This window comes from Schistocerca nitens, chromosome 10 (genome assembly GCF_023898315.1).
Source record: "Schistocerca nitens isolate TAMUIC-IGC-003100 chromosome 10, iqSchNite1.1, whole genome shotgun sequence".
Taxonomy (NCBI): domain Eukaryota; kingdom Metazoa; phylum Arthropoda; class Insecta; order Orthoptera; family Acrididae; genus Schistocerca; species Schistocerca nitens.
In genome coordinates, this window is record NC_064623.1 from 53,850,428 (window position 1) to 53,876,749 (window position 26,322).

At 42.0% G+C, this 26,322-nt stretch overlaps 1 protein-coding gene across 3 annotated transcripts in view; it reads left to right on the forward strand.

Annotated features, from left to right (window-relative positions):
- LOC126210210 (protein piccolo-like) overlaps positions 1–26,322 on the forward strand; it is a 187,158-nt gene that overhangs the window by 60,183 nt on the left and 100,653 nt on the right. For all 3 annotated transcript variants that reach the window (XM_049939392.1, XM_049939391.1, XM_049939390.1), the window contains 2 exons: positions 192–1,445; positions 19,113–19,226. In XM_049939392.1, coding sequence (XP_049795349.1) covers positions 226–1,445; positions 19,113–19,226 — 1,334 coding nt within the window. In that variant the 5' untranslated portion in view covers positions 192–225. The remainder of the gene's footprint in view (positions 1–191; positions 1,446–19,112; positions 19,227–26,322) is intronic.

Below are 26,322 nucleotides of genomic sequence, written 5' to 3' on the forward strand. Positions count from 1 at the left end.
TAGTCTTTTTCTTTTATCAGATCCTCATTGTGACATTATTCTTCGTAGTTTGCTCTAAAAACATAACATTGAGAGAGGGTGAAACTTCCTGCACTCATAATAGTTCATAATTTGATTTATATATGAACTGGCATTAAACTCTCTATTCTTACTAACTGTCAAAAGTAACGTGTACTCAATTTCTTTTTCAGGTACTTCCAATAAAGTGGTGACAAAGTTGTAACCATGGCTGAAACCCCATTCAGAGGAAATGGTGAGGATGACGAATCAGACGGTTTTGACGAGTCCATATTGAAGGGTCTAGAGGTCGTGGATACGTGGTATGACGACGAGGAGGAGGAGGAGGAGAAGAGGAGAGGCAGTATGGAACGACAGACTAGCTCCTCGAGGGCTAGCAGGGAAGTGGACAGATTGGGTAGGAACGAAGAGAAAGAGGAAAGAAGACACAGGGGAAGAGAACACAGCAAGGAGAGTGAGAAGGAAAGAGAAAGAGAAAAAGAGAGGGAGAGAGAAAGGGACAAACGCCTTAGGGATAGGGAATCTACAACAGTAAAGGAAAAGTGGTATACGGAAAGGACAAGTAGGGAGGACCCCAGGAAAAGACGACTTGAAGAGGCGGAAAAAGAACTGCTCAAATTACAGCAGATAAATGAACGCAGGGCCAAAGAAGGCCGGCCATTAGTAAAACTACCTGTGAGTGGTATAAGGCGCACACTGGAGGAATTAAATGAGCGTCGGGCAAAAATGGGCCTACCATTATTAACAGTCCCTTGTGAAGAAACACCACCGAAAAGACAAATAGCACTGAAAGGCCGGGATACAAAAGAAGATTATGCTGGTGATCACAAGTATAAGGGTAGCAAACAGTCTGAGGAAAATCGCATAGTAAAATTAGAGCATTTGGATGAAGATCTCCCTGGCACACGAGCAAAGAAATTACAACTTGCCAGATACAACAAAGCTTCAGAACGGTCACGGAATGTAGCGAGATCATCTGGCTCTGATGACAGATCACATAAATACCAGAATGATCCATATGCCAGAACGAAACAGCCAGAAGACAAATTAACGAGCAGTCAGAACGTCTGTGTTACACAAGTTTTGAGGAATGCTCCGGGAAGCTACACGACATCGGTAATAACATACAACACGAACATAACCAAGGGGTCGTCAGTGTCACAGTATTCGACTGTTGTCCAGACTTCCATCGACGACGATCTGCCAGTCGCTCCTCCTCCACCACCTAAGCTGGGACCAATATCTTTCAAGATAGGTCAGTCGTCAAAAAGTTCTAAGCCCGCCACAGCCTTGGCACTCAGTGAAGAAGAAGATGACGACGACAAAATTGAAGATGATGACGACGACTTCAAACCTTCTTGTTTAAGTCAGCGCTTGTTGGCAGCAACAAAATCGCACAAAAATATGGAGGTCAGCACTTACAAAAGGTTTGTGTTAATGTTTTTTCAATACGCTAAATATTTTTATAATTTGGGTGTAATTGTATAAAAAGCTGAGACATTTTTTGGTCTTCAGTCTTGTGACGGGTATTTGATACAGCCCACCAAGAATTTCTCTCCTGTTCCATTGTTTTCATTTCTACATCTACGTCTACGTACATACTCCACAAGCCACCTGACGGTTTGTGGCAGAAGGTACCTTAAGTACCTCTATCGGTTCTCCCTTCCATTCCAGTCTCGTATTGTTCGTGGAAAGAAGGATTGTCGGTATGCCTCTGTGTGGGCTCTAATCTCTCTGATTTTATCCTCATGGCCTCTTCGCGAGATACACGTAGGAGGGAGCAATATACTGGTTGACTCCTCGGTGAAGGTATGTTCTCGAAACTTCAACAAAAGCCCGTAATGAGCTACTGAGCATCTCTCCTGCAGAGTCTTCCACTGGAGTTCATCTGTCGTCTCCGTAACGCTTTCACTATTACTAAATGATCCTGTAACGAAGTGTGCTACTCTCTGTTGGATCTTCTCTCTCTCTTCTATCAACCCTATCTGCTACGGATCCCACACTGGTGAGCAGTATTCAAGCAGTGGGCAAACAAGTGTACTGTAACCTACTTCCTTTGTTTTCGGATTGCATTTCCTTAGGATTCTTCCAATGAATCTCAGTCTGGCATCTGCTTTACCGATGATCAACTTTATATGATCATTACATTTTAAATCACTCCTAATGCGTACTCCCAGATAATTTATGGAATTAACTGCTTCCAGTTGCTGTAGCTAAATGATAAGGGATCTTTCTTTCTGTGTATTTGCAGCACATTACAGTTGTCTACATTGAGATTCAATTGCCATTCCCTGCACCATGCGTCAATTCGCTGCAGATCCTCCTGCATTTCAGTACAATTTTCCATTGTTACAACCTCTCGATATACCACAGCATCATCCGCAAAAAGCCTCAGTGAACTTCCGATCTTATCGACAAGGTCATTTGTGTATATTGTGAATAGCAACAGTCCTAAGTTACTCCCCTGTGGCACACTTGAAATCACTCTTACTTCGGAAGACTTCTCTCCATTGAGAATGACATGCTGAGTTCTGTTATCTAGGAACTCGGAGAAACACCATACCCCTTGTCTTCAGTTTATCCTCTACAGCTCCCTCTTGTACCATGGAAGTGTCACCTGATGTTGTCAGTATCTCCACATGCTTTTTCCTCACTGATTCTGTGGAGAACCACCTCATTTCTTTTCTTGTCAGTCCATATAATTCTCAACATCTTGCTGTATCACCCCATCTGAAACACTTCTATTCTCTTCTTTTCTAATTTTCCCATCAGTCAATGAGTCAGTTCCATACAATGCTATGCTCAAGATGTACAGTCTCAGAAATTTCTTCTTCAAATTAAAGCTGATGTTTGTTGGTAGTACATAATAGACTTCTTGTGGCCAGGAATGCCTTCTTTGCCTGTGCTAGTCTGCCTTTTATACCCTCATTTGTCATCCTTAATGTGCTGTTTTGCTTTCTAGATAGCAGGATTTCTTCACTTTGTCTTCATCTACATCCACATCCACATTTATACTCTGCAAACCACCATGGGGTGCATGGCAGAGGTTCGTCCCATCTTCTGTAAATGCATGGGTAAACTATCGGAGAATGAGGTGCCTCAATGGCTTTCCAACATCATTCAACAAGATCCCAGTGATCCAGGTTAATGGTTGACTTGGGACTACTACGATAACCGAATACTCATATAATTCACAGGACAAATTTTTACCAAAACTGTTGCCTTATTGTATTTTCAAAATGTGTACTGTGTCATTAGAAAGCCTACTGCATTATTTAACACATCACTCTCTTGAAAATGACAACTTATTTACAAAGTTGGTCTGAAAACAAACTGTATTTGGCACCACTTGCTTTCAGTTCACTATTGGAAAATGGTGTGTCATCCATACTCTAACAACAGATCAATGGTTTATGTTGCTCCAGCCCCAGTGTGTGTTCTAAAAATGAGATTCAGGCAAAACAGTGTGTTCCTTTTTTCCTTTGTCTTTTCTCACTTAGATGGGGGTTGACTTTCTTGGCAAGTCTCCATTTTCCTAAGCCTCATTTTTTTTGTTTTCCCCGTTTCTCGGATACACTGTCCACCTTCTTTGTGGCCTTTCTCTTCCCATGTCATTTCCACTGCCATTTCTGCCACTCTCGTGCCAGCATAGGTGTCATCCTTTCTTGTGTCATGTCCATACCATTGCAGACTTCTCTCTTGATGTTTCTTTGATATCTATGTCACTTTAATGCTGCCACTTATTCTTTACTTTCTGATCGTATCAGCTCTGGAGGTGCCATAAATTTTTCCTAACATTCTCTTTTCATCCACATCCATTGCCTTACAATGTGTTTTACTTGGTCAATGTGTCGTAATGTATCTGCTCCATACAGCATTGTGGATCTCGGTATTGACGTAAACACCATTCCTTTAATCTCCCAATTTCTTGTTCTATCACACAGTGCACCTGACAATCTTATGCAGTCCGTCCAAACTGTGTACACTCTACACACTATATGACCGTCACTAGACAGTGACGAGTGATGAGTCTAAGTGATTAAAGCTGTTACTTTTCCACAAGTTTTGTCAGTCCATCTAGATTGTTTCTTCCCTTTTTCCTCCTAAGCACTCAGTTTTCTCCCTATGGGTTTTCAGTCCTCTAGAACTCTCAGTGTGCAAAATTAATTAATTGACATTTTCATACTAAAACTTTAATGTCTTTCACAGCTTTTCTCCAACTTTCTAATTTCATTTCCAATGGATCCTTGTTTATGCTACATAACACTGTACTGTCTCTTTGTACACTCATGAAATTGCTCTCTAATACAGTCTAATAATGTGATGATGACCAGATTGGAAATTTACCTATGGGTGCCAAGCAGATACAGGATGCAACCCAACTTTAGCTGGTATCCAGTCTGTCAGCCATACATTTCTTCTTACCTGGATTCTTGTACCATTATACGAGATTATTATGAATTATTGAAGTGATTTTAAAAATTCACTGTAGCTACATTAATTAACGTACAGTCACAAAACTCAACATTGTTATGAAAAAACGCAGTTTTGTATTGTTACAGCCAGATTTCAGATTCCTGCCATGAGAGTGCAGCAGTGAGCAATTGGACAAAATGGCAAAGTCCCTGAAATGTGTATTTTATGCTATGTGTTCCTGACATAACCGCAAGCAATTTTTTGTGTGGGATTATGTGAAAGATTCAAGAGTTTATGCCTCCTCTACCAACAAACCTACCAGAACTGTGAACTCACATCAACAGTGGATTTGGACAGATCGATAGGGACGTACTGTGCTGAATATGGGAAGAACTTGATTATTGATTTGATATCTGCTGAATCAGTAGGGGGCACATATGGAGCACTTGGAATATATAAAATCACTTCAATCATGTATAGTAAACCTGTATGTGTCATTGATAAGACAAACACTTCCCTCTCTTCCATTAAATTCCAGATCTCTTGCTGCAACACTTATCGTAAGCCTTTTCTAGTTCTATAGAAATGACATATAATTCCTTCTTCTTGGTTTCTCTAAAGTTGCCAAAGTGTGTACTTGTATCAGTTGTTCCTTTCCCCAGCACAAATCCGGACTGTTGGACCACCGGTGCTGCTTCTTGTCGAAGCCATCTTTATCTTATCTCCTCCCAGATTTACTTAGTATGTTCAATAGTTTCATTCCTCTGTAATTACAATGTTCCTGAATGTCATCCTTCTCCTTGAATATGGGGAATACTGTAGTCTCTCCAGTCATAGGGAACTCATTTTTCCTGATAAATTTGTTGCATCAAGTCTCAAAGCTAATCAAACCCTTCCTCACCCGAAGCACTTTGTGGATTCCATCAGGATCTGTTGCTTTTTCATGGAAACAAAAACATTAATTCTAATTATAACAGAAGTTCGCACTTCATTATCTATTTATTTATTTTTCAAATATTGCCAAAATGTGCAGGGATAATCCACAGCTTGGATAATCAGGACCTGGGTAACCGGGAACTTGCTGTAGTTGTACAGTGTGTTTAAAAAATCTGGAAACACTTTAAAAACTTTATTGTAGATGAATGAGTAGCATTACAAAGGAACAATACTCATAACTTTAAAGAGTAAACTTGTACTTTGTTTTCCCCCAACAACATTCACTTGATATACACTATGTGGGAACCATGTGTGACACTACAAACACTGATGCGATAATCAAATTCATGCTGCACACTGGCCAACATGTCTTCACAGATTGTGGTTGTTGCTTGTTCAGTTCTCCTTCATTCCACATCATCACCTGGAAGAGGAGGGACATATACGTGGTCCTTTACATAACCCCATAGAAAGAAATAGTCCGCCACAGTAGCTGAGTGGACAGCGTGCCGGCGTGTCACGCTGGGGGACCCGGGTTCGATTCCTGACCAAATTGGAGATTTTGTCCACTCAGGGACTGGCTGTTTGTGTTGCCTTCATCATCATGATCGTCATCATCATCATCATCATCATCATTTCATCCTCATTGACGCGCAAATTGCCAAAGTGGCATCACCTCAAAAGACTTGCACTAGGCTATCAGTGCTAGCTGCCAGGAGACCCTCACCACACAACATTTCATAAAAAGGAATCACAAGGGGTAATATCTGGGGACCTAGAAGGCCATTTTTGCACACATTGGATTGTTGTTCCATTGTGACCAACCCAACAGTTGGGTAATACTGTGTTCAGATATGACCTAACATTATGGTGAAAATGTGGCGGTGCATCATCTAACTAAAGGACAAAGTTCTCCGATTCTGTTCAGAACAATGGTATTAAACAGTTCTGCGGCATTTGAAGGATGGACTCTCCAATAACAATTTGTTCTTTAAAGAAGAAAGGTCCATAAAGTTTCGTGTGAGGCATGGCACAGAAAACATTGACCTTCGGAGAATAGTGCTTGTGTTCAAGAATGTTATGTTGGTTTTATGTTCCCCAAATCCTGCAGCCCTGCCTATTTACTTTCCAATTTGTATGAAATGTCGCCTTGTCTGAAAAAATTACTGAATTCACAAAACCATCATTTTTGACCTGCGATGGACAGCAAAAGTTGTATCACTGGTCTTTGTCTTTAGGATATAACATTTGCACTAACTGTAATCTGCATGGTTTCATGTTTAATTTTTGTACTAAATTCGTCACACAGTTGTTGTTGACATTTTCAACTCAAGTGAAGCTGTGTATAGACATTTTGCCAGACTCCTTGTGAAAGCTTCCCTCATTCATTCAAAGTTATTTGCATTCACACCTGACAGACCATTTCTCTTCTTGTCACACTAACACACAGTTTCAACAAAATTTGCATACCAACTGCAGATTGCTTTTTTAGTTGGTGCTGCTTTTCCGTACTTTGTCCTAAACTTTCATTGGACATCCATTACACTCTTTGTTTTGTCAAATTCTGGAACGCAGAATGCCTTGTCAACTCCGGAGTGCCATCTAATTGTGATACCATCCAGCTACCAATGTGGAACTACATGCCAAATCTGGGGGGGGGAAAACACTTAAAAGTGTACTTGTTCCTGGCCTTTTGATACATACTGTATACAAAGTAGTTATTAGAGACTTGTAATGGGGATTCTGGCCTGTTGGTTTGCAACAAAACTTATTAGTGTGCAAGGGATATCTCCCGACTCATCAAGCAAATACCAAACTTAATATTTTTGTGTTCCAGTATGATTCTGTTTTCAGTGCAACAGTTTCATTAATTCAGGGTTGTGCTAATGCCACGTTGGATCGCCACTGTAGCAGAATGGTAAGTGTTGCTGCCTTCGGTGCGGAAGAACCTAGGATTGATTCCTGAAATCTTTTTAGACTTCTGTGGTGTAGATATGTATGGAACAGATCCACTCAGCCTGGTGAAGCAGAATGAGGAACAACTTGAGTAAAGAAGCAGCGGCACCAACAGGATTCATTTACTGGAGAGATCGGCGACATGCTTATAACGTATCTCACAGTAGTGGATAACTCCTCACACTGCCTTGTTGGCAGAACAAGCCTAAGGTGTAATCTGGGAGTGGCATTTACATTTACTAATTCCATGTTAGAATATTGCCTTTCAGCAATGCAAAATAGTACAATGGCTTTTGAAAATTGGCTTGTGCTAATCCAAGCATGTACAAAAATGATTATAAAAATGCAAGATATTGATTATCAGTTACAAAACATTTTAAAAATGAAGTATGTATACAGTGAAACCTCTTTTTACACTTTTCAGCAGACAAAAAAATGCAAAATGCAGGAATGTCTAAAATACAGGAAAGCAGAGGAGAGATCGTGAAAGTGAATAAATTACACTTAGTGTAATTTTCTTCGTATTGTTAAAAATATGAAATTAAAACAATTTGAATTTTTCCTATTTAAGTAGGCAAAAAACTCTGAAATAATTAATTGTTTTTGTTTCTTTCTAACAGCAATTAGCTTTACTTGTCTCTCCACAGTACACAAAGCATCTGTCACAAAGGCGGTGGCTGTCCATTGACGCACAAAACACACATATGGGTTTCCCCTCTTTTTTCCAATCATCTCTAATGGTGTAAGTAAAACACAGAAGCAAAAGGCTTTTGTGAAACCACAGTAAAAAGGTATTAGTGTTCTAATGTGATGCTTATTATTTAATCATTGTGAAATTACAGTGAATAAAACTTGTATCACAAATTTTGGTTAAAACCTTAAACAGAGAACAATAGGCACATAATCTACAGCTTGTCGGCAACAAGCAGGTCTCTCAGTTCAGATATATCCTGGTTGAGAAACATGGCAAAATTGTAGTCATGTTACCAAGCATTCTGAGGAGGAATGTTTACATCTGACATCAGTTTGTAAAACTTAAGACTGCGCACCTAGTAAGGATTAGCGATTTCACGTGGAAGTAACAACAGTTTGTGAAAGCCCATTATGGAGCTGGCCATCTTCAAATGTGCTGTTTATTTGTATAAATGACTATGAAATTAAATGAAAGCAATGAGCAGAAGGAAGGTTACTTCTAGAATCACTATCGTCAGATCACGATTATCATTAAGGCAGTGACTCAGCATACTTTCCCACCCTTCCAAACACTGCAGACCTATAATACAGTTGGCTGTAGTGGTTAGACACTGGACTCACATTCGGGAGGACGACGGTTCAATCTCGTGTCCGGCCATCCTGATTTAGGTTTTCCGTGATTTCCCTACATCTACATTTATACTCCGCAAGCCACCCAACGGTGTGTGGCGGAGGGCACTTTACGTGCCACTGTCATTTCCTCCCTTTCGTGTTCCAGTCGCTTATGGTTCGTGGGAAGAACGACTGTCTGAAAGCCTCCGTGCGCGCTCTAATCTCTCTAATTTTACATTCGTGATCTCCTCGGGAGGTATAAGTAGGGGGAAGCAATATATTTGATACCTCATCCAGAAACGCACCCTCTCGAAACCTGGCGAGCAAGCTACACTGCGATGCAGAGCGCCTCTCTTGCAGAGTCTGCCACTTGAGTTTAATAAACATCTCCATAACGCTATCACGGTTACCAAATAACCCTGTGACGAAACGCGCCGCTCTTCTTTGGATCTTCTCTATCTCCTCCGTCAACCTGATCTGGTACGGATCCCACACTGATGAGCAATACTCAAGTATAGGTCGAACGAGTGTTTTGTAAGCCACCTCCTTTGTTGATGGACTACATTTTCTAAGCACTCTCCCAATGAATCTCAACCTGGTACCCGCCTTACCAACAATTAATTTTATATGATCATTCCACTTCAAATCGTTCCGCATGCATACTCCCAGATATTTTACAGAAGTAACTGCTACCAGTGTTTGTTCCGCTATCATATAATCATACAATAAAGGATCCTTCTTTCTATGTATTCGCAATACATTACATTTGTCTATGTTAAGGGTCAGTTGCCACTGCCTGCACCCAGTGCCTATCCGCTGCAGATCTTCCTGCATTTCGCTACAATTTTCTAATGCTGCAACTTCTCTGTATACTACAGCATCATCCGTGAAAAGCCGCATGGAACTTCCGACACTATCTACTAGGTCATTTATATATATTGTGAAAAGCAATGGTCCCATAACACTCCCCTGTGGCACGCCAGAGGTTACTTTAACATCTGTAGACGTCTCTCCATTGAGAACAACATGCTGTGTTCTGTTTGCTAAAAACTCTTCAATCCAGCCACACAGCTGGTCTGATATTCCGTAGGCTCTTACTTTGTTTATCAGGCGACAGTGTGGAACTGTATCGAATGCCTTCCGGAAGTCAAGAAAAATAGCATCTACCTGGGAGCCTGTATCTAATATTTTATGGGTCTCATGAACAAATAAAGCGAGTTGGGTCTCACACTATCGCTGTTTCCGGAATCCATGTTGATTCCTACATAGTAGATTCTGGGTTTCCAAAAACGACATGATACTCGAGCAAAAAACATGTTCTAAAATTCTACAACAGATCGACGTCAGAGATATAGGTCTATAGATTTGCGCATCTGCTCAACGACCCTTCTTGAAGACTGGGACTACCTGTGCTCTTTTCCAATCATTTGGAACCCTCCGTTCCTCTAGAGACTTGCGGTACACGGCTGTTAGAAGGGGGGGCAAGTTCTTTTGCGTACTCTGTGTAGAATCGAATTGGTATCCCGTCAGGTCCAGTGGACTTTCCTCTGTTGAGTGATTCCAGTTGCTTTTCTATTCCTTGGACACTTATTTCGATGTCAGCCATTTTTTCGTTTGTGCGAGGATTTAGAGAAGGAACTGCAGTGCGGTCTTCCTCTGTGAAACAGCTTTGGAAAAAGGTGTTTAGTATTTCAGCTTTATGCGTGTCATCCTCTGTTTCAATGCCATCATCATCCCGGAGTGTCTGGATATACTGTTTCGAGCCACTTACTGATTTAACGTAAGACCAGAACTTCCTAGGATTTTCTGTCAAGTCGGTACATAGAAGTTTACTTTCGAATTCACTGAACGCTTCACGCATAGCCCTCCTTACGCTAACTTTGACATCGTTTAGCTTCTGTTTGTCTGAGAGGTTTTGGCTGCGTTTAAACTTTGAGTGAAGCTCTCTTTGCTTTCGCAGTAGTTTCCTAACTTTGTTGTTGTACCACGGTGGGTTTTTCCCGTCCCTCACAGTTTTACTCGGCACGTACCTGTCTAAAACACATTTTACGATTGCCTTGAACTTTTTCCATAAACGCTCAACATTGTCATTGTCGGAACAGAAATTTTCGTTTTGATCTGTTAGGTAGTCTGAAATCTGCCTTCTATTACTCTTGCTAAACAGATAAACCTTGCTCCCTTTCTTTTATATTCCTATTAACTTCCATATTCAGGGATGCTGCAACGGCCTTATGATCACTGATTCCCTGTTCTGCACATACAGAGTCGAAAAGTTCGGGTCTGTTTGTTATCAGTAGGTCCAAGATGTTATCTCCACGAGTCGGTTCTCTGTTTAATTGCTCGAGGTAATTTTCGGATAGTGCACTCAGTATAATGTCACTCGATGCTCTGTCCCTACCACCCGTCCTAAACATCTGAGTGTCCCAGTCTATATCTGGTAAATTGAAATCTCCATCTAAGACTATAACATGCTGAGAAAATTTATGTGAAATGTATTCCAAATTTTCTCTCAGTTGTTCTGCCACTAATGCTGCTGAGTCGGGAGGTTGGTAAAAGGAGCCAATTATTAACCTAGCTCGGTTGTTGAGTGTAACCTCCACCCATAATAATTCACAGGAGCTATCCACTTCTACTTCACTACAGGATAAACTACTACTAACAGCGATGAACACTCCACCACCGGTTGCATGCAATCTATCCTTTCTAAACACCGTCTGTACCTTTGTAAAAATTTCGGCAGAATTTATCTCTGGTTGCAGCCAGCTTTCTGTACCTATAACGATTTCAGCTTCGGTGCTTTCTATCAGCGCTTGAAGTTCCGGTACTTTACCAACGCAGCTATGACAGCTGACAATTACAATACCGATTGCTGCTTGGTCCCCGTATGTCCTGACTTTGCCCCGCACCCGTTGAGGCTGTTGCCCTTTCTGTACTTGCCCAAGGCCATAAAGGAGTGCTAGTTCTGCAAATCACTCCAGGCAAATGCCGGGATGGTTCCTCTGAAAGGGCACGGCCGACTTCCTTCCCCATCCTTCCCTAATCCAATGAGACCGATGACCACGCTGTCTGGTCTCCTTCCCCAAAACCAACCAACCAACCAACAGTTGGCTGTGACCCAGAAACACCGACAGTGAAAAACTTGCATACCCTGCTAAGCTAAATTACGCGATAAATAACTTTGCTTATAGTATCTGAGTTCTGTTTTTTTTTCCAAGGCTGACCTTGTGCAGGAATATGATGCACTTTTTGGAGAAATCTGTATGGAAATGAGTTTTAAAGGACGTGTTGATGCCAAACAAAACTTAAAATGGTGGAAATGTTATAACACGAAATCATTAACAATGAGAAAGCATTGTAGTGAGAGAATAGGACTTATGTCGGGACTGGCAAAAATGAACATAGGAAGCCTGTATAAAAACCTTGTGTATTATATACAAGTATCTCCACAAGTTAGCATCGAGAGGTAATGAGATAGTGTGACCATGTCGGGGTTAAAACAGAAATGGTAACACCATTGTTATGGTTAATCTCATGATGGACAAAGTGAAGTAAACTTGGTCCAGTGGCTCAATATAAAAATACACATTTTAAACCAAGGCAAAAGCCAAAACTGTAGATTTTTTACCTTCATAGGCTAAGTCGCAAAGTGATTGAGTGTGATCCAGATAAGAGTACTGGTGTTACATTTGGACACATCTGACGTGGCAAGAAGTTGTGTGCTACATTAATTCCTTAAATCAGTTAATGAGAAGGGTGGAATAGGTCTTTTAAGAAGAACTCTGGTATTTTGTTTCACAAAATTTTGCTTCTGCTTTATCTCTGAATGAGCTTGTTCACAGCATATTGAAGCCTCCATCTGTTCCTGTAAAGAGAAACTGTCATTGTTACTGGGTCCCTTTGCAAGTTGTTGTGTATCCATTGGCAACTGAAAGAAATGACACCAGTAGTGTTGTTACATGAAGACACATACACCTTGTGCTATTGTTTATAGTCTTTAACATGTGTGTTTCATTTTAATATCTGTAGTTTCATAAGAACCTCCATGTACTCGTGTATTCGATTTGGTTAAGTCAGAATTAAAAATAATTTATTCTTGAAACTTCCTGGCAGATTAAAACAGTGTGCCCGACCGAGACTTGAACTCGGGACCTTTGTCTTTCGCGGGCAAGTGCTCTACCATCTGAGCTACCGAAGCACGACTGACGCCCGGTACTCACAGCTTTACTTCTGCCAGTATCTCGTCTCCTACCTTCCAAACTTTACAGAAGCTCTCCTGCGAACCTTCAGGAGTGCTAGTTCTGCAAGGTTCGCAGGAGAGCTTCTGTAAAGTTTGGAAGGTAGGAGACGAGATACTGGCAGAAGTAAAGCTGTGAGTACCGGGCGTCAGTCGTGCTTCAGTAGCTCAGATGGTAGAGCACTTGCCCGCGAAAGGCAAAGGTCCCGAGTTCGAGTCTCGGTCGGGCACACAGTTTTAATCTGCCAGGAAGTTTCATATCAGCGCACACTCCGCTGCAGAGTGAAAATCTCATTCTGGAATTTATTCTTGATTGCCTTTGGATGATGGAGCTTGGGAGCGACCTGGTTATTCACTTGCTACAGGAATGGGACACTTATGATTAATTTTTAAAATCTTTTGTGGGAACACATGTAACATAACACTTAAAATCATGACCTGAAATGAGATCCATTCTGTCTGAAATTTTGCCCACCACACCTAAAATAGCTTTTTGTTGCCCTCCCAATTTCCACAGTATTCTTGTCAGATCTTACGCTCCTTCTGCACACACCTCCCTACCCTATGGCTCCTACCCTTGTGACCGTCCCCACTGGAAGAGTTGCCCTATGCACCCTCCTATCACCACCTATAACAACCCTGTAACTGGCAAAACATATACCATCAAAGGGTGAGTCACCTGCTTAACAAAAATTCATATGCCAGCTGTTATGTAAACACTGTTCGGCCTTCTACATCAGCGTGACTACCACCAAATTATCAATTAGGATGAATGGGGGTAGGCAGAGGCTGCATACTGGCAACCCGCAGAGCATGCTCTACAACATGATATTCATGACCTCGGCATCTCTTTCACCACATACGCCATCTGGATTCTTGCGCCAGACACCAGTTTCTCAGAACTCCGCAGGTGGGAACTAGTACTACAACATGATCTCGGTTTCAGAATGAGATTTTTCACTCTGCAGGCTGTGGCTAAGCCATGTCTCCGCAATACCCTTTCAGGAGTGCTAGTTCTGCAAGGTTAGCAGGAGAGCTTCTGTAAAGTTTGGAAGGTAGGAGGTGAAGTACTGGCGGAATTAAAGCTGTGAGGACGGGGCGTGAGTTGTGCTTGGTTAGCTCAGTTGGTAGAGCACTTGCCCACGAAAAGCAAAGGTCCCGAGTTTGAGTCTTGGTCTGGCATACAGTTTTAATCTGCCAGGAAGTTTCATGATCTCGGTTGTCTGCAGCTCGTGGTCTCGCAGTCGCGTCCTCACTTCCCGAGCACCAGGTTCAATTCCCACCAGATGACTGAGTGTTTGTGTTGTCCTCATCATTTCGTGAACATGGCGAGATTGGACTGAGCAAAGGTTGGGAATTTGTACGGGAGCTGATAACCGCGCAGTTGAGCGCCCCAAAAACCAAACATCATCATCATCATGATCTCAGTTCTCGCCACTCACCTGGCCTTAATTTATGTTAATTTCTTCTGTCTCAACATTTCTTCACTGTAACTACTCTTTGCTTCATTCCATTTCAGTTTTATACATCTTGCATTGTCTTTCCCATCTATTTTGCACCATCCCCCTCACACTTCTGTTACATACAATGCACTTAGATTTTTACTCTTATTGACTTGTGCATGATGTTTCAGCAGTAATCTCTGTCTGCATATTTCCCTGTCTTTCACCTTTAAGCTCTCAAGTTTTTCAGATCTCATCCGACGCAGTCCCCAACAATCAGTCTTTCCTTCTCATACCATATGGTAAGTCTCCCCTGGTGGTTTGAGTGACTTTCCCAAAATCCACCCTCTTCCTTCCTCTTCAACCCTTCTGCCTGAAGGAGCCACTGGCTCCGAAAGCTTGCCAATTACAACCGCCTTTTATGTGTGTGTTTTGTCGCCACTTGGTGAGTAGATTTTTTATCTATCCAATTAAATAATTTTGTCAATATTTGAATGTTGTTGTCATTATATTAACCCTTGTCACCATAACACGTTCTGATTGATTGAAAATTTTATAGAAAGTGATTCTATACAGGGCGGTCAGAAATGCTCTGGAAAGCTGATAAGGGTGTTGCAGGGTAGGTTGTGCTGAGAAATAATTGTTAAGAAAAAGTTAGATCCGTTTCACCATTTCTGAGTTAATTAACATTGAAGTTAGCCAATCAGGCCGTTGCGCATAAGTTCAAGTGGCCTGCCAGACACAGTTGTTCTCATTGTGTATATGATAGCACACGAGATTGCTCAGCTTTTGGGTGAGGTTCAGCACTTACTATCGTCCCTTGTTCAATTTTTGCGTTGCTCACCTGCTCCGTTTTACGAAACTAAACGGAGAACACGTTTGGTGACACAGTCTCTGGCAGGCTGTTGAATTTGCACCTGATTGACTAACTAAAGTGGTAATTAATTCGAAAACTGTGAAATGCATCCAAGTGTTTTCTTAATAATACTTCGTGTATAATCTGCCCTGCAACACCCTAGCAAGTTTTTCACATTGTTTCTGTCCACTCTGTAGATAAGAACAAAGGGAACTTGTCTAAAATATGCTGCCGTTATTAACAGATTATGTACGCACTAGAGAAAATCAGTTTGTGCTTTTATTAAATATTTTTGATGCAGTTGTCTTGTAAATTTTCAATGAAAATTTGAGGTTTTGAGAGTATCCACTGTTGTTATTGATAGGAACACAGCTGACTGTTGAAGAAGTAATAGAATCTCACAGATGTCTTAGTGCCCAATTTGACCAGAGATTGCATTGTCACCATAATAAGTCATCTACAGCATCTGTGTTTCGTTCATGATGTATAATTTGAGAAATACTCTTGTGCAGCCTGTAGATGTCTGTGCAGTCTGTAGATGTCAAGTGACCTCTTGAACGCGAACACCGTATCACTATTAAAATTCTTAACACACAACCCAGTTTGCACAGTGTCTTTGGTGACTGAGTCCCAGTAGTGTGAAGTGTGGGCTAGAATATGTGTCTGCTCTACTAGACAAAGATTTTTTGCTTGTAGGTAAGACTGCGTTTGGCAACAACAGATTGTTCTGGATTTCTGTATCTGTCACCATTGTTTAGTACAGTACTGTGAAACAGTCAAATAGACTGTCCCACATAACTTTTGAGACTATGACTGTTGTTCAGAGTGCAGATAACTGATTCTAGCCCACACATCAAACTATTTGTACTCAGTCATCAAAGGGGCTGTGGAAATTAGTGTGTGTGTGTGTGTGTGTGTGTGTGTGTGTGTGTGTGTAACTTCAGTAGAGATACGAAATTCAAACTCGGGAATGCATGGGTATATTCTTGGTGCAATAGACTGCATTTACTTTGTCTGTAAGCGGAAGAGTGAGCAGTACTTTTGGTTTTGCCCAGAACAACAGACAACTACCACTGCACAGGAGGACTAAGAATCAGTTCCCTGTTCGGCAGTGGAGTGCTGCCTGCAGCAGTTTGTGAAGATTCTCTTAATATGCATTTTTTGTCTTAGTTGTATTAGTTGCTAGCCAGTAAATCCTTGATTTTTTTTTTAAGACTAGAATTCTTGTGTGTGAAACAGCTTCAAATATCTGATTAATTTACAAATGAGTTAATGTGTGAAATATTTGACATCAAGCACATAAGTCAGAAAAGTTTTGAAATTATGCTTTTGTTGAAAGTTGCTAAGTGCTGTCATTATGAAACCCTGGATGAAAGTACTCGGGACTACTTGTGTTCCATTTTAAGCCACAGCAAGTTTTTTACGCCTCTCAAAATTCATGCCATCACACCTCCTGAACTATTTATGATACAATGATATAATTTTGCAGGTACATTCAGTGGTGTATGTGGATATTGTCTGCTAATTGTGCTGTGAATAGATTGGGTAGTGAAGTAGTAATAAATTAAAACATCATGGCTGATGCCAAACTTTTACTATGTGGACTACGAAAATGTAGTGAGCAGTAAACTCTTTTTTCCTTTCATCAATTTTTGGGGGTGTCAGCAAGAAAAAGTTTCATAAACACTTCAAATTATGTGTAAAGTTATTGGAAGTCACTAAGTGCTCTCATTCTCAAGTACTGGATGAATTTGCTTGCCGTCGGTTACACTAGCTTAACCCCCCCCCCCTTCCCCCCACTCCCCCGCCCCCACACAGCCACATATTCAGTTTCAAACAGTAATTTGTGTTCTATTGGTTAAATTTTTAGCATGAGATCATGCCTCTTAATGAGTAGATTATGACAGCGTTTAAAATTTTTAATTTTTGCCAGTGATTACGGGGAATACTAAAAATTAAAATTTTGTTGCCCCTGCAAGCCTTTAATTAGGCAACCTGCAACTGATGTTGGGTTCCAGGACAGTTGCTCAGTAATACGAGGGGGGACCCAAAAGAAACCGGACTCCGAGGGCGCTGCCACTTGTAGACGTAGTGCAGGGTTCTCACGCTAGATGGTGCTAGTAGAGACCTTCATTAAACAGCTGTGCAGACGGCATCAGTGTAGAGCTGAACTTGCACGTGTGGTATTGTGTTTCTCTAACTGTTGGCGGGTTACCTCTGCGAAGTCATTATGGCAACTTTAAAAGAACAAAGAGTGTGTGTGAAATTTCGTTTCCTGCTTGACAAAACTGCAACGGAGACGCACCAAATGCTTAAGGAAGCTTTCCAGGAGGACACTATGAGCCGCACACAGGTTTTAGAGTAGTTTGGGCGCTTTAAACGTGGTGAGATGTGTGTTAAAGACCAAGCTCGTTGTGGACGCCCTTCAACATCGCGAAATGAGGAGAACATTGAAAAGGTCCGCCAAAAGATCAACGAGGATCGTCGCCAAACGATCGACCAAATTTCAGCAGAGACAGGAATCAGTTGGAGCTCGTGCCAGTGGATTTTGAGTGAGGATTTGCACATGAGAGGTGTTGCTGCTAAATTTGTTCCGCACCTTCTCACACAGGAGCAAAAAACCATCCGCATGAATGTGTGTCAGGACTTGAAAACAGAGACTGTACGTGATCCAAACTTCTTGAACAAAGTCATTAAAGGGGATGAGAGTAGGTGTTATGGGTATTACCCAGAAACCAAGCGAGCGTCAAGCCAGTGAAGGACTCCCAACTCTCCCCGACCAAAAAAAAAAAAGCAAGGCAAGTGAGGTCAAATGTGAGGACTATGATCATTGTCTTTTTTGATGTTCATGGAATTGTGCATCGGGAATTCGTACCCCCTGGCCAGACTGTTAACCAGCGCTTTTACTTGGATGTTTTAAGGCGTCTGCGAGAGGATGTGAGGAGGAAACGCCCGGAACTTTGGCGATCAGGTGACTGGTTTCTGCATCATGCCAACGTTCCAGCACACATGGCCTTACAAGTGACTCACTATTTGGCATCTCAGAGGTGGTCTGTCATTCCCACACTCAGTATTCGCCGGACCTAGCCCTGTGCGACTTTTTCCTATTTCCACAAATGAAAAAAAAAAAAAAAAAAAACACTAAAAGGGGAGCGTTATGACGATGTGGAGGCGGTAAAAACAGCTTCGCAAAGGGCACTGGACAATATCAAACTTGAAGAGTTCCAAACATGCTTCCAACAATGGGAAAAGAGACTTGACAAGTGCATCGCATGGAATGGAGAGTATTTTGAAGGTGACTGAAGTAATTTTGTAAAAAGGTTCATCAATAATTTTTTTATGACATCAATCGGGTTTCTTTTGGGCCCCCCTCGTATAGGTTCCTAATTTCAGTACTGTGTTCACACATTTAGTAAAAACACAAGCAATCCCCAAGCATGTCTCTACACTATGTAGAACAGTCTGTAGTTGCTCCTTGTGACATAGCCAGATGTACAGAATAAGGATTTGCCTGGTCGCTCTTCAGTTTACAGATAGCTGTAGCAGTGTGTCCCCTAATATGTATTGTGATGGAAACAAAAGTGCTGTGAGTGATTGTTGCTGCCTGGTTGCTCTTCAGTTTACAGATAACTGTAGCAGTGTGTCCCCTAATATGTATTGTGATGGAAACAAAAATGCTGTGAGTGATTGTTGCTGGCTGCCAATGTACTCTCTGGCCACAGTGCATGCTACTATATCATTTAACATCTGTGTGATTCTGTTACACCTTTGATAAGTCAGTTGCTTTCTATATGTTCATGATGGTGAATGCTGTTGTTGTTTTAGAGAATTAACTGGAAGAGGCCACAGAGAACATTTAACAAAACAAATCCATCACAAAAGATTGTGGTTTATTTAGTTAGCACTTTCTACTTTGTCTTTGTGTAGCACACAGTGTGTTTATTTGCAGGATGGACAACAAGAAGAAAGTGTACACTTCCGATGCCTCATTGGATAGCATATCGGAGACATCATCGCCAGAAAGGGATCTTCAGCTGTCCCCTGTCTCATCAGATCCAGAAAGGTTTGTACTGCAGTTTTAAGCTTTGCATAATCACAGTGTATTTGATGAAGGTAATCCTCAGTGAAAAAACTCTCTTCTGATCTGTGAACTGAAACCAGGTATCCATAATAACAGTCGTCTATAGAACCCAGATTTTTACATAATATCAACATACAAACTTTGTACATAATTATGTAATGAGAATAGGTAAAACATATAAGAGAACATTTACTGTCAGGAAAATATTTTATTAAATATTTGTCATAAAACAATAACCTCAACTGAAATCAACTTATGCACATAAATTTTCCAGGCACACAAAAAGTGCGCTAAGATGATGTATTTTACATTACTTAAATATTTTATTTTGAAAGTTTATATTGTGCCAATAAAAGAAAGTTATTTTTGGTCACATCTCTTTACTAGAATGTCATATGTTACTGAAATTACTAAGGTAGTCTAATTCACCTTCCACTTTGAAGTTTTTGAAAGTTTTTGTTTGTTCTTTCAGTAAGGCGGTCCCAAATTAGTCTTCTGTGATGTTAAGTTTAAGAAAATGTATTAAGCAGGCCAGCAAAACATGAAGAGTAATCAGATGTTGAGCAGCTACTTGGTATCGCTGCTGAATGGTGGTAGCGGACAGGTGGAATCACATGGGACACGGGGCAAGTTGGTTAAGGGTGACACGGCATAATAATGTCTGCTGAGTTTGGTGTCCGATTTCTCTCAGAATTTCTCCGCCCCGTACAGTGAAGTAATGTGATCTTTCAGTCATTCTTGGTGTGATTAACAATGTGATTTGGATCTTCAGCAGAATTTGTGTTGCTATTTTTATGGCGCTGTATTTCAACACCAGCCATTCTTCTTCAGGTGCTGCAATCTGTGTTTTTGTGAATGTTCACTGCCTGACTCCAACAAGACTGTGAGGTATTGTTGGTGTTGGGCCATTATTTATAGCTGTCAAAGAAAAGTCAACTTCTCAGTACACTGACCTTCCTCACAAGGTAGTGAAGTAAGCAAGTTGACCATGTTTGTAAGTACAAATGACAGCTGAGGAATTGAACTCACTATAAACAGTGGCACGACACCAACAGTAGATCTGGCTGATTCCTCGCAGCAACACACACAATTCCACAACTCTTAAGCAGTAAACTCCTGCTGCTGCCGTTTATTATTCAGAAATAATTGATGCGATTGGAGGCCCTGTGGAAAGCTGCTCTTGTGTACGTAATAAGACTTTGCTTCTGGAGAACAATTGTGATTTTCAAGCCCATCTACCGCTTACAGCCTCTCTCCTCCACAGTTATCCTGTTCGTGTTTAGGTCCATCATACTCAGCTGCTTGATCGTCTGACTGAGGGATAAATCCAAAATTATCTCTCTGATCGGGGCATCACAGTGGTTCATCTGGAAATGAAAAAGGTTGATACTTAGAGCCTACATGCACTCTTTTTCTCACATTTGATGGAGTGGTGCTTCCACCAAAGATTATGGTAGGTTATGAACTCATTACAGTCCAACCATACATTGCAAACCCTATGCATTGCTACCCGTGTCAATGTTATAACCACACTTGTGTGTCCTGACAATATGTGGTGGGGATGCTCATGAGGACGACTGCCCACCTCCTCCTCCCTGCTGTATCAGTTGTAATGGCGACCATACCACCTTATCCCACGAGTGTCCCATGAATCACGATGAGTGGGTTGTCCAGGAGATCCAGGTGAAGGAAAAAATACTGTACCGTGTCACTTATGGCTAGTCAAATGCCCTGCATTTTGCCACCCATCACTTATAGTACCATTCTTGCTACGCCTCGTTACATGAAGGACATGGCAACTCAGGCATGCGATTTCCAGTTCAGTTCTGTGGTTGTGAAATCACCCAGTATTACAGTGGCAACCCTGTCTCTTCCTCCTCCTCCTACAGCTGCACAACAAGCCATCAAATTTTCGTGCCCGGCAGTGAAATCACCTGCTACACAACTGACGGACCGGCAAAAGAAACACTGTCGCAAAGACCTTTTACGTCCCTCCAGCCAACAAACAACCGAGTCTTTGTCTGCTAACCCTAAAGGCTCTGGGAAACCAAACAAATGCAAACTGTCTTCTCCTTCCCCGACTCAGAGTCCTCCTCAGCGATGTTGCGTTCACCTGGGCGACCTCCATTTTGTTAGTGCGCATTGCCCACCGTTTTTCTCCGTGAATTCACAGGCCTCTGTAGATTCCATGGAACAGGATCTTTCAGCCTCTACACCCTGTGGCAGTGAGTCTTTGAAGGCTGGCACTCGGCAGCCACTGAGGTGATGGCCCCTTCTCCCCTCCTCGCCATTCTCCATAATGAGTCTTCTCCAATGGAAAATTTGTGGCATTTGATCCAGTAATGAGGAACTACAGCTGCCCTTGGAATCACATGGTTCAATTGTTCTCTGCCTCCAAGAAACAAAATTGCATCCTCGTGACCACTTTGACCTCTCGTGTTTCCTTCTGGTCTGCTTTTATCTTCTCCCTGAGGCTGACATTCCATCTCGTGAGGGGACCTTGCTGCTCATTTGGGATGATGTCCATAGCCAAACCATCTCACTGGACACCCAGCTGCAAAGTTGTTGCTGTCCACATTTTGATGTTGCTGTCCGCATTTTCATTCCTCGTTTCACCTTTTCTCTTTGTAACATCTACATCCCTCTGTCATTTGTTGTCACCAGGGCAAACTTACCCAGCTTATTGGTCTGCTCCCTCATCCTTTTTTGCTACTTGGCAACTCCAGTGCCCATCATCCCCTTTGGTGCTCTTAGAGAAAATGTTCCAAAGGTTCCTTCTTGGCTGACCTGAAAAATCTCATCTGTCTTAACACTAGAGCGACCACGTTCCTTTCAGAATCCACTCACATTTATTCCCATTTGGACCTGTCATTCTACACTGGGTAGTTTGCCTGTCATTTCAAGTAGTCCATATTCAAGCAATACTTGCGACGATTTACCATGTGCCTTCTGTTTGCTGACTCCTACCGCAACAGCGTGTAAACCACATTGGCAGCATCCTAAGGCCAACTGGTGGCTTTAATCCTCCCTGACAACCTTCGAAGAGCAACATTTCCCCAGTTATGATGACGAGGTAGAGGATCTTATGAACATTATCCTTACTGGCGCAGAATGTTCCATATCTCTCTCGTCTTTACCACACCATGTCCCAGTCCTCTGGTAGACTGAGGCTTAGAGCAACAAAAATAGTGCACGGAGACGTGCTCTTCACATTTTTAACTGCACTCCTACAGTGGCGAACTGTGTTCATTATAAACAGTTGCATGCGCACTGTCGTTACATTCCTAAGGGTAGCAAAAAGGCCAGCTCGATTTTCTTTACTAGTTCTTTTGACAGTTTATCTCAGTCTTATGTTGTGTGGGACAACCAACTTCGGCTCTCTGGGACCACTCGCTGAGTTCTGGACTGACCGTAGCAGATGATGTCATTGTGAACCCTATTGCTTTCTCCAACACCTTGATCCGCTATTTCGTGAAGACTTGGATCTCCACCCACTATCACCCCCCCTTCCTCCCTCGGAAACAAGTGGAGGAAGCTCAGGTGATGTCCTTCTCCTCTCAGAATCATGAATGTGGCCTACCTGACTGTGTGCTGAACCCAGTCTCTAAGTGTCCAATGTATTGTACACAATACTTTCTGGGGAGTGGATCAGACCACCCTCCTCCATTTGTACTGATTCCTTGTCTGTTCAAAAGTAGACTATGGGTATTTTGTGTATGCATCTCCACATACATCCATCTTATCCCATCTTAACACAGTTCATCATCATGGAGTACATTTGGTGATTGATTGCCTTTTACACCAGCCTGGTTGAGAGTCTATGAAGAAGCTGCCGAACCACCACTGTCATACTGGCACAATGTCCTCCGTAGGGGATAAGCGTACCATTTGTCTGCCTTGCCTGGACACCCATCGTGTGCCCTCTTTTTTGATGATTGCCTTGACCGCCGGTATGGCGCACGTCATGTTGCCTCCTGGAGCTCGCTTTAGGCTACTGCTCTAGCAACTTTGCACTACCTGTTACTTTCGCAATGTATGTGAACCCTTCACTGCTTCGGCTTCATGCAGTGGCCCATGTTCATCTTGGACTTAATTTGCTTCTCAAGGATTCGATCTGTCGCTGTAACTTTCTAACTTTCTCGACCTTTGCACACAACTTGACGGTAGCAGCACCTTCGTGTGCACAGATGGCTCTTAAACGCACCATGTGTCAGATATGCCTTTGTCATTGCCATCGACCAGTTTTGGTATTGGCTTCCAGAATACTTCTCGATTTTTACTGCAGAGCTCTTCGGCCTCTATCGAGCTATGCAGTACATCTGGTATCACAGGATTTTTGATTGTGTCATACGCTCTGATTCTCTCAGTGCTCTTCAGAGCCTCAGTGTGCTGTACACAGTCCTCTCCTTTGCGCAACGCATCCAGGAAAGCTTCCATTTGTTTGCTGTTGAGGGAGTCACCATGATGTTTGTGTAGGCGCCTGGTAATGTTGGACCAGCCGGAGTGGCCGAGCGGTTCTAGGCGCTGCAGTCTGGAACCGTGCGACTGCTACGGTCGCAGGTTCGAATCCTGCATTGGGCATGGATGTGTGTGATGTCCTTAGGTTAGTTAGGTTTAAGTAGTTCTAAGTTCTAGGGGACTGGTGACCTCAGAAGTTTAGTCCCATAGTGCTCAGAACCATTTGAACCATTTGGTAATGTTGGTCTGAAGGGAAATGAGGCTGCTGATGCTGCTGCGAAGGCTGCACTCCTATGTTGGCCTGCTATCTCCTCCATTCCTTCAGGTGATCTCTGTATTGCCATCTTTCAGGAGACGGTGTCATTTTGGCATTCTCTTCACGGGAACAAGCTCCAGGGAACTGACCTCCTTTTGGCTCTCTTGTCACAAGAACCTCATTTTAGCTCAGTTACGTGTTGGGTAAATAGTTTGGACAAGAAGAGAATAGAAGCTTTCGAAATGTGGTGCTACAGAAGAATGCTGAAGATTAGATGGGTAGATCACATAACTAATGAGGAGGTACTGAATAGGATTGGGGAGAAGAGGAGTTTGTGGCACAACTTGACCAGAAGAAGGGATCGGTTGGTAGGACATGTTTTGAGGCATCAAGGGATCACCAATTTAGTATTGGAGGGCAGCGTGGAGGCAAAAAATCGTAGGGGGAGACCAAGAGATGAATACACTAAGCAGATTCAGAAGGATGTAGGTTGCAGTAGGTACTGGGAGATGAAGAAGCTTGCACAGGATAGAGTAGCATGGAGAGCTGCATCAAACCAGTCTCAGGACTGAAGACCACAACAACAACAACAACGTGTTGGGTACTGTGTTTTTAGCCATCGCCATTTGGTAAGTAGTGATCCCCCACCACTTTGTCCTCATTGTCATCAACCTGTGGAGGTTTGCAATTTTGTGACCCAGTGCCCTTTTTTAAATCACTTAAGTTCCAGTGTGTTCGCCATCTGATTTATCAGGCATTTTAGTGAATGATTCACAGGCTGTTGGCGGCATTTTAGTTTTTATCTTTTGTAGCAATATGGCAAAGGACATTTAATCTTTGGGTCTGGAACTCTGCTGTCTCTATGGCATTTTTTGCAGACCTTTCTCCAAGGAGAAGTCCATGTTTAGCAACTTCTTTTAATTCCTTACGTGCTAAGGTTATTACATTAGCACTTTGTGACAGTTGTTTTTGTGAAAAAAAAAGAAAAAAAAAAGAAAAGAAAAAAGAGCACACACAACGAAGACTACTGGATCAGTCGTCGACATATTCTACGTTGAATGGAAACGTTTCAGCTGAACATCACTGATCGCGCTGTGTGTTGTTACTGATTGCATATTAGAGATGGTAAAGAGTAAGGTACCTAGCCACAATACTAATAATAGACCAATACAGACTCACTTTCAATTCCTTTTCAGAATGGCCTGATTTTTCACTTACCACACACGTATGGCAAGTCTTGGAAGTGGTATTATAGGGGCTGTATTAATACTGTGGCTACATGGTTAATCTAGATTAGTCAATAAGAGCAAGGCACATAAACAGACCAATAATGAACTCGGCCCGTCTTGTATGGTGGCCTGCACTGCTGTGTCTTGTCAGCTGCTGCCACTCAGTGGTGCTACTCACTCACTGCTGGAGTACCATTTATTCTTTGTGTTCCTGTTGACACACATTGTTCATCCAAGTATTGCACTGCACCAATTTGAGCTCCCTGTCAAATTAGCATATAAAATGCCACTTTTCGAAACATGTTGTTATCTCTACTGCGCAAGCCACAGTGTGTGGTGGAGGGTGCTCTGTGTACTGTGCTCACTTATCTATTTTCTGTTACAGTCACAAATAGTTCACCAAAAGAAGCATCTGTGTGATCCACTAGTTTCTAATTTTGTCTTTGTGGTCTTTTTGCTAGATATACATAGGAAGGAGCAACATATTGATTGACTCTTCTAGGTACATACGCACTCAGGGTTTTAACAGTAAACTGCAATGTGATACAGAACGGCTCTCTTGCGGTGTCTCCCTCTGGAGTTGGCTGACCACATCCACGACTCTTTTGTGCTTCCCAAATGAAACTTGAACAAAATGTGCTGCTCTCGTGTGGATCTTCTCTACTTACTCTAACGATCCTGTGTGTTACAGATCCCAGACTAATAAGCAGTATTATAGGATTATTAGAGTGAGGGTTTTGTAAGCTACCTCCTTTGTGAGTGGACTACTCTTTCTGAAGATTCTTCAAGTGAATGTCAGTCTGGCATAATTGCCTTATTTTTGATTGAATGTATGTGGTCAATCCACTGTAAATCACACTGTATACATACTCCTAGATATTTTGTGGATGTGACTGCTTTCAGTGATTGTTCGGCAGTTGTGTAATTGTACAACAATGGGTCTTTATGCTTATTTATGTTCAATATGCTAAATTTGTTTATATTGAGGTTCAACTCCAGTTCATACAAAAAGTGTTAATTCTCTGTAGTTTTTTGCTGCAATTTGGTACAATTTTGTAGCATTGCAACTTCTCTGTATACAACGGCATCATCCATGAAAAGCCTCATGGTATTTCTGACAACATCCAACAGGTCA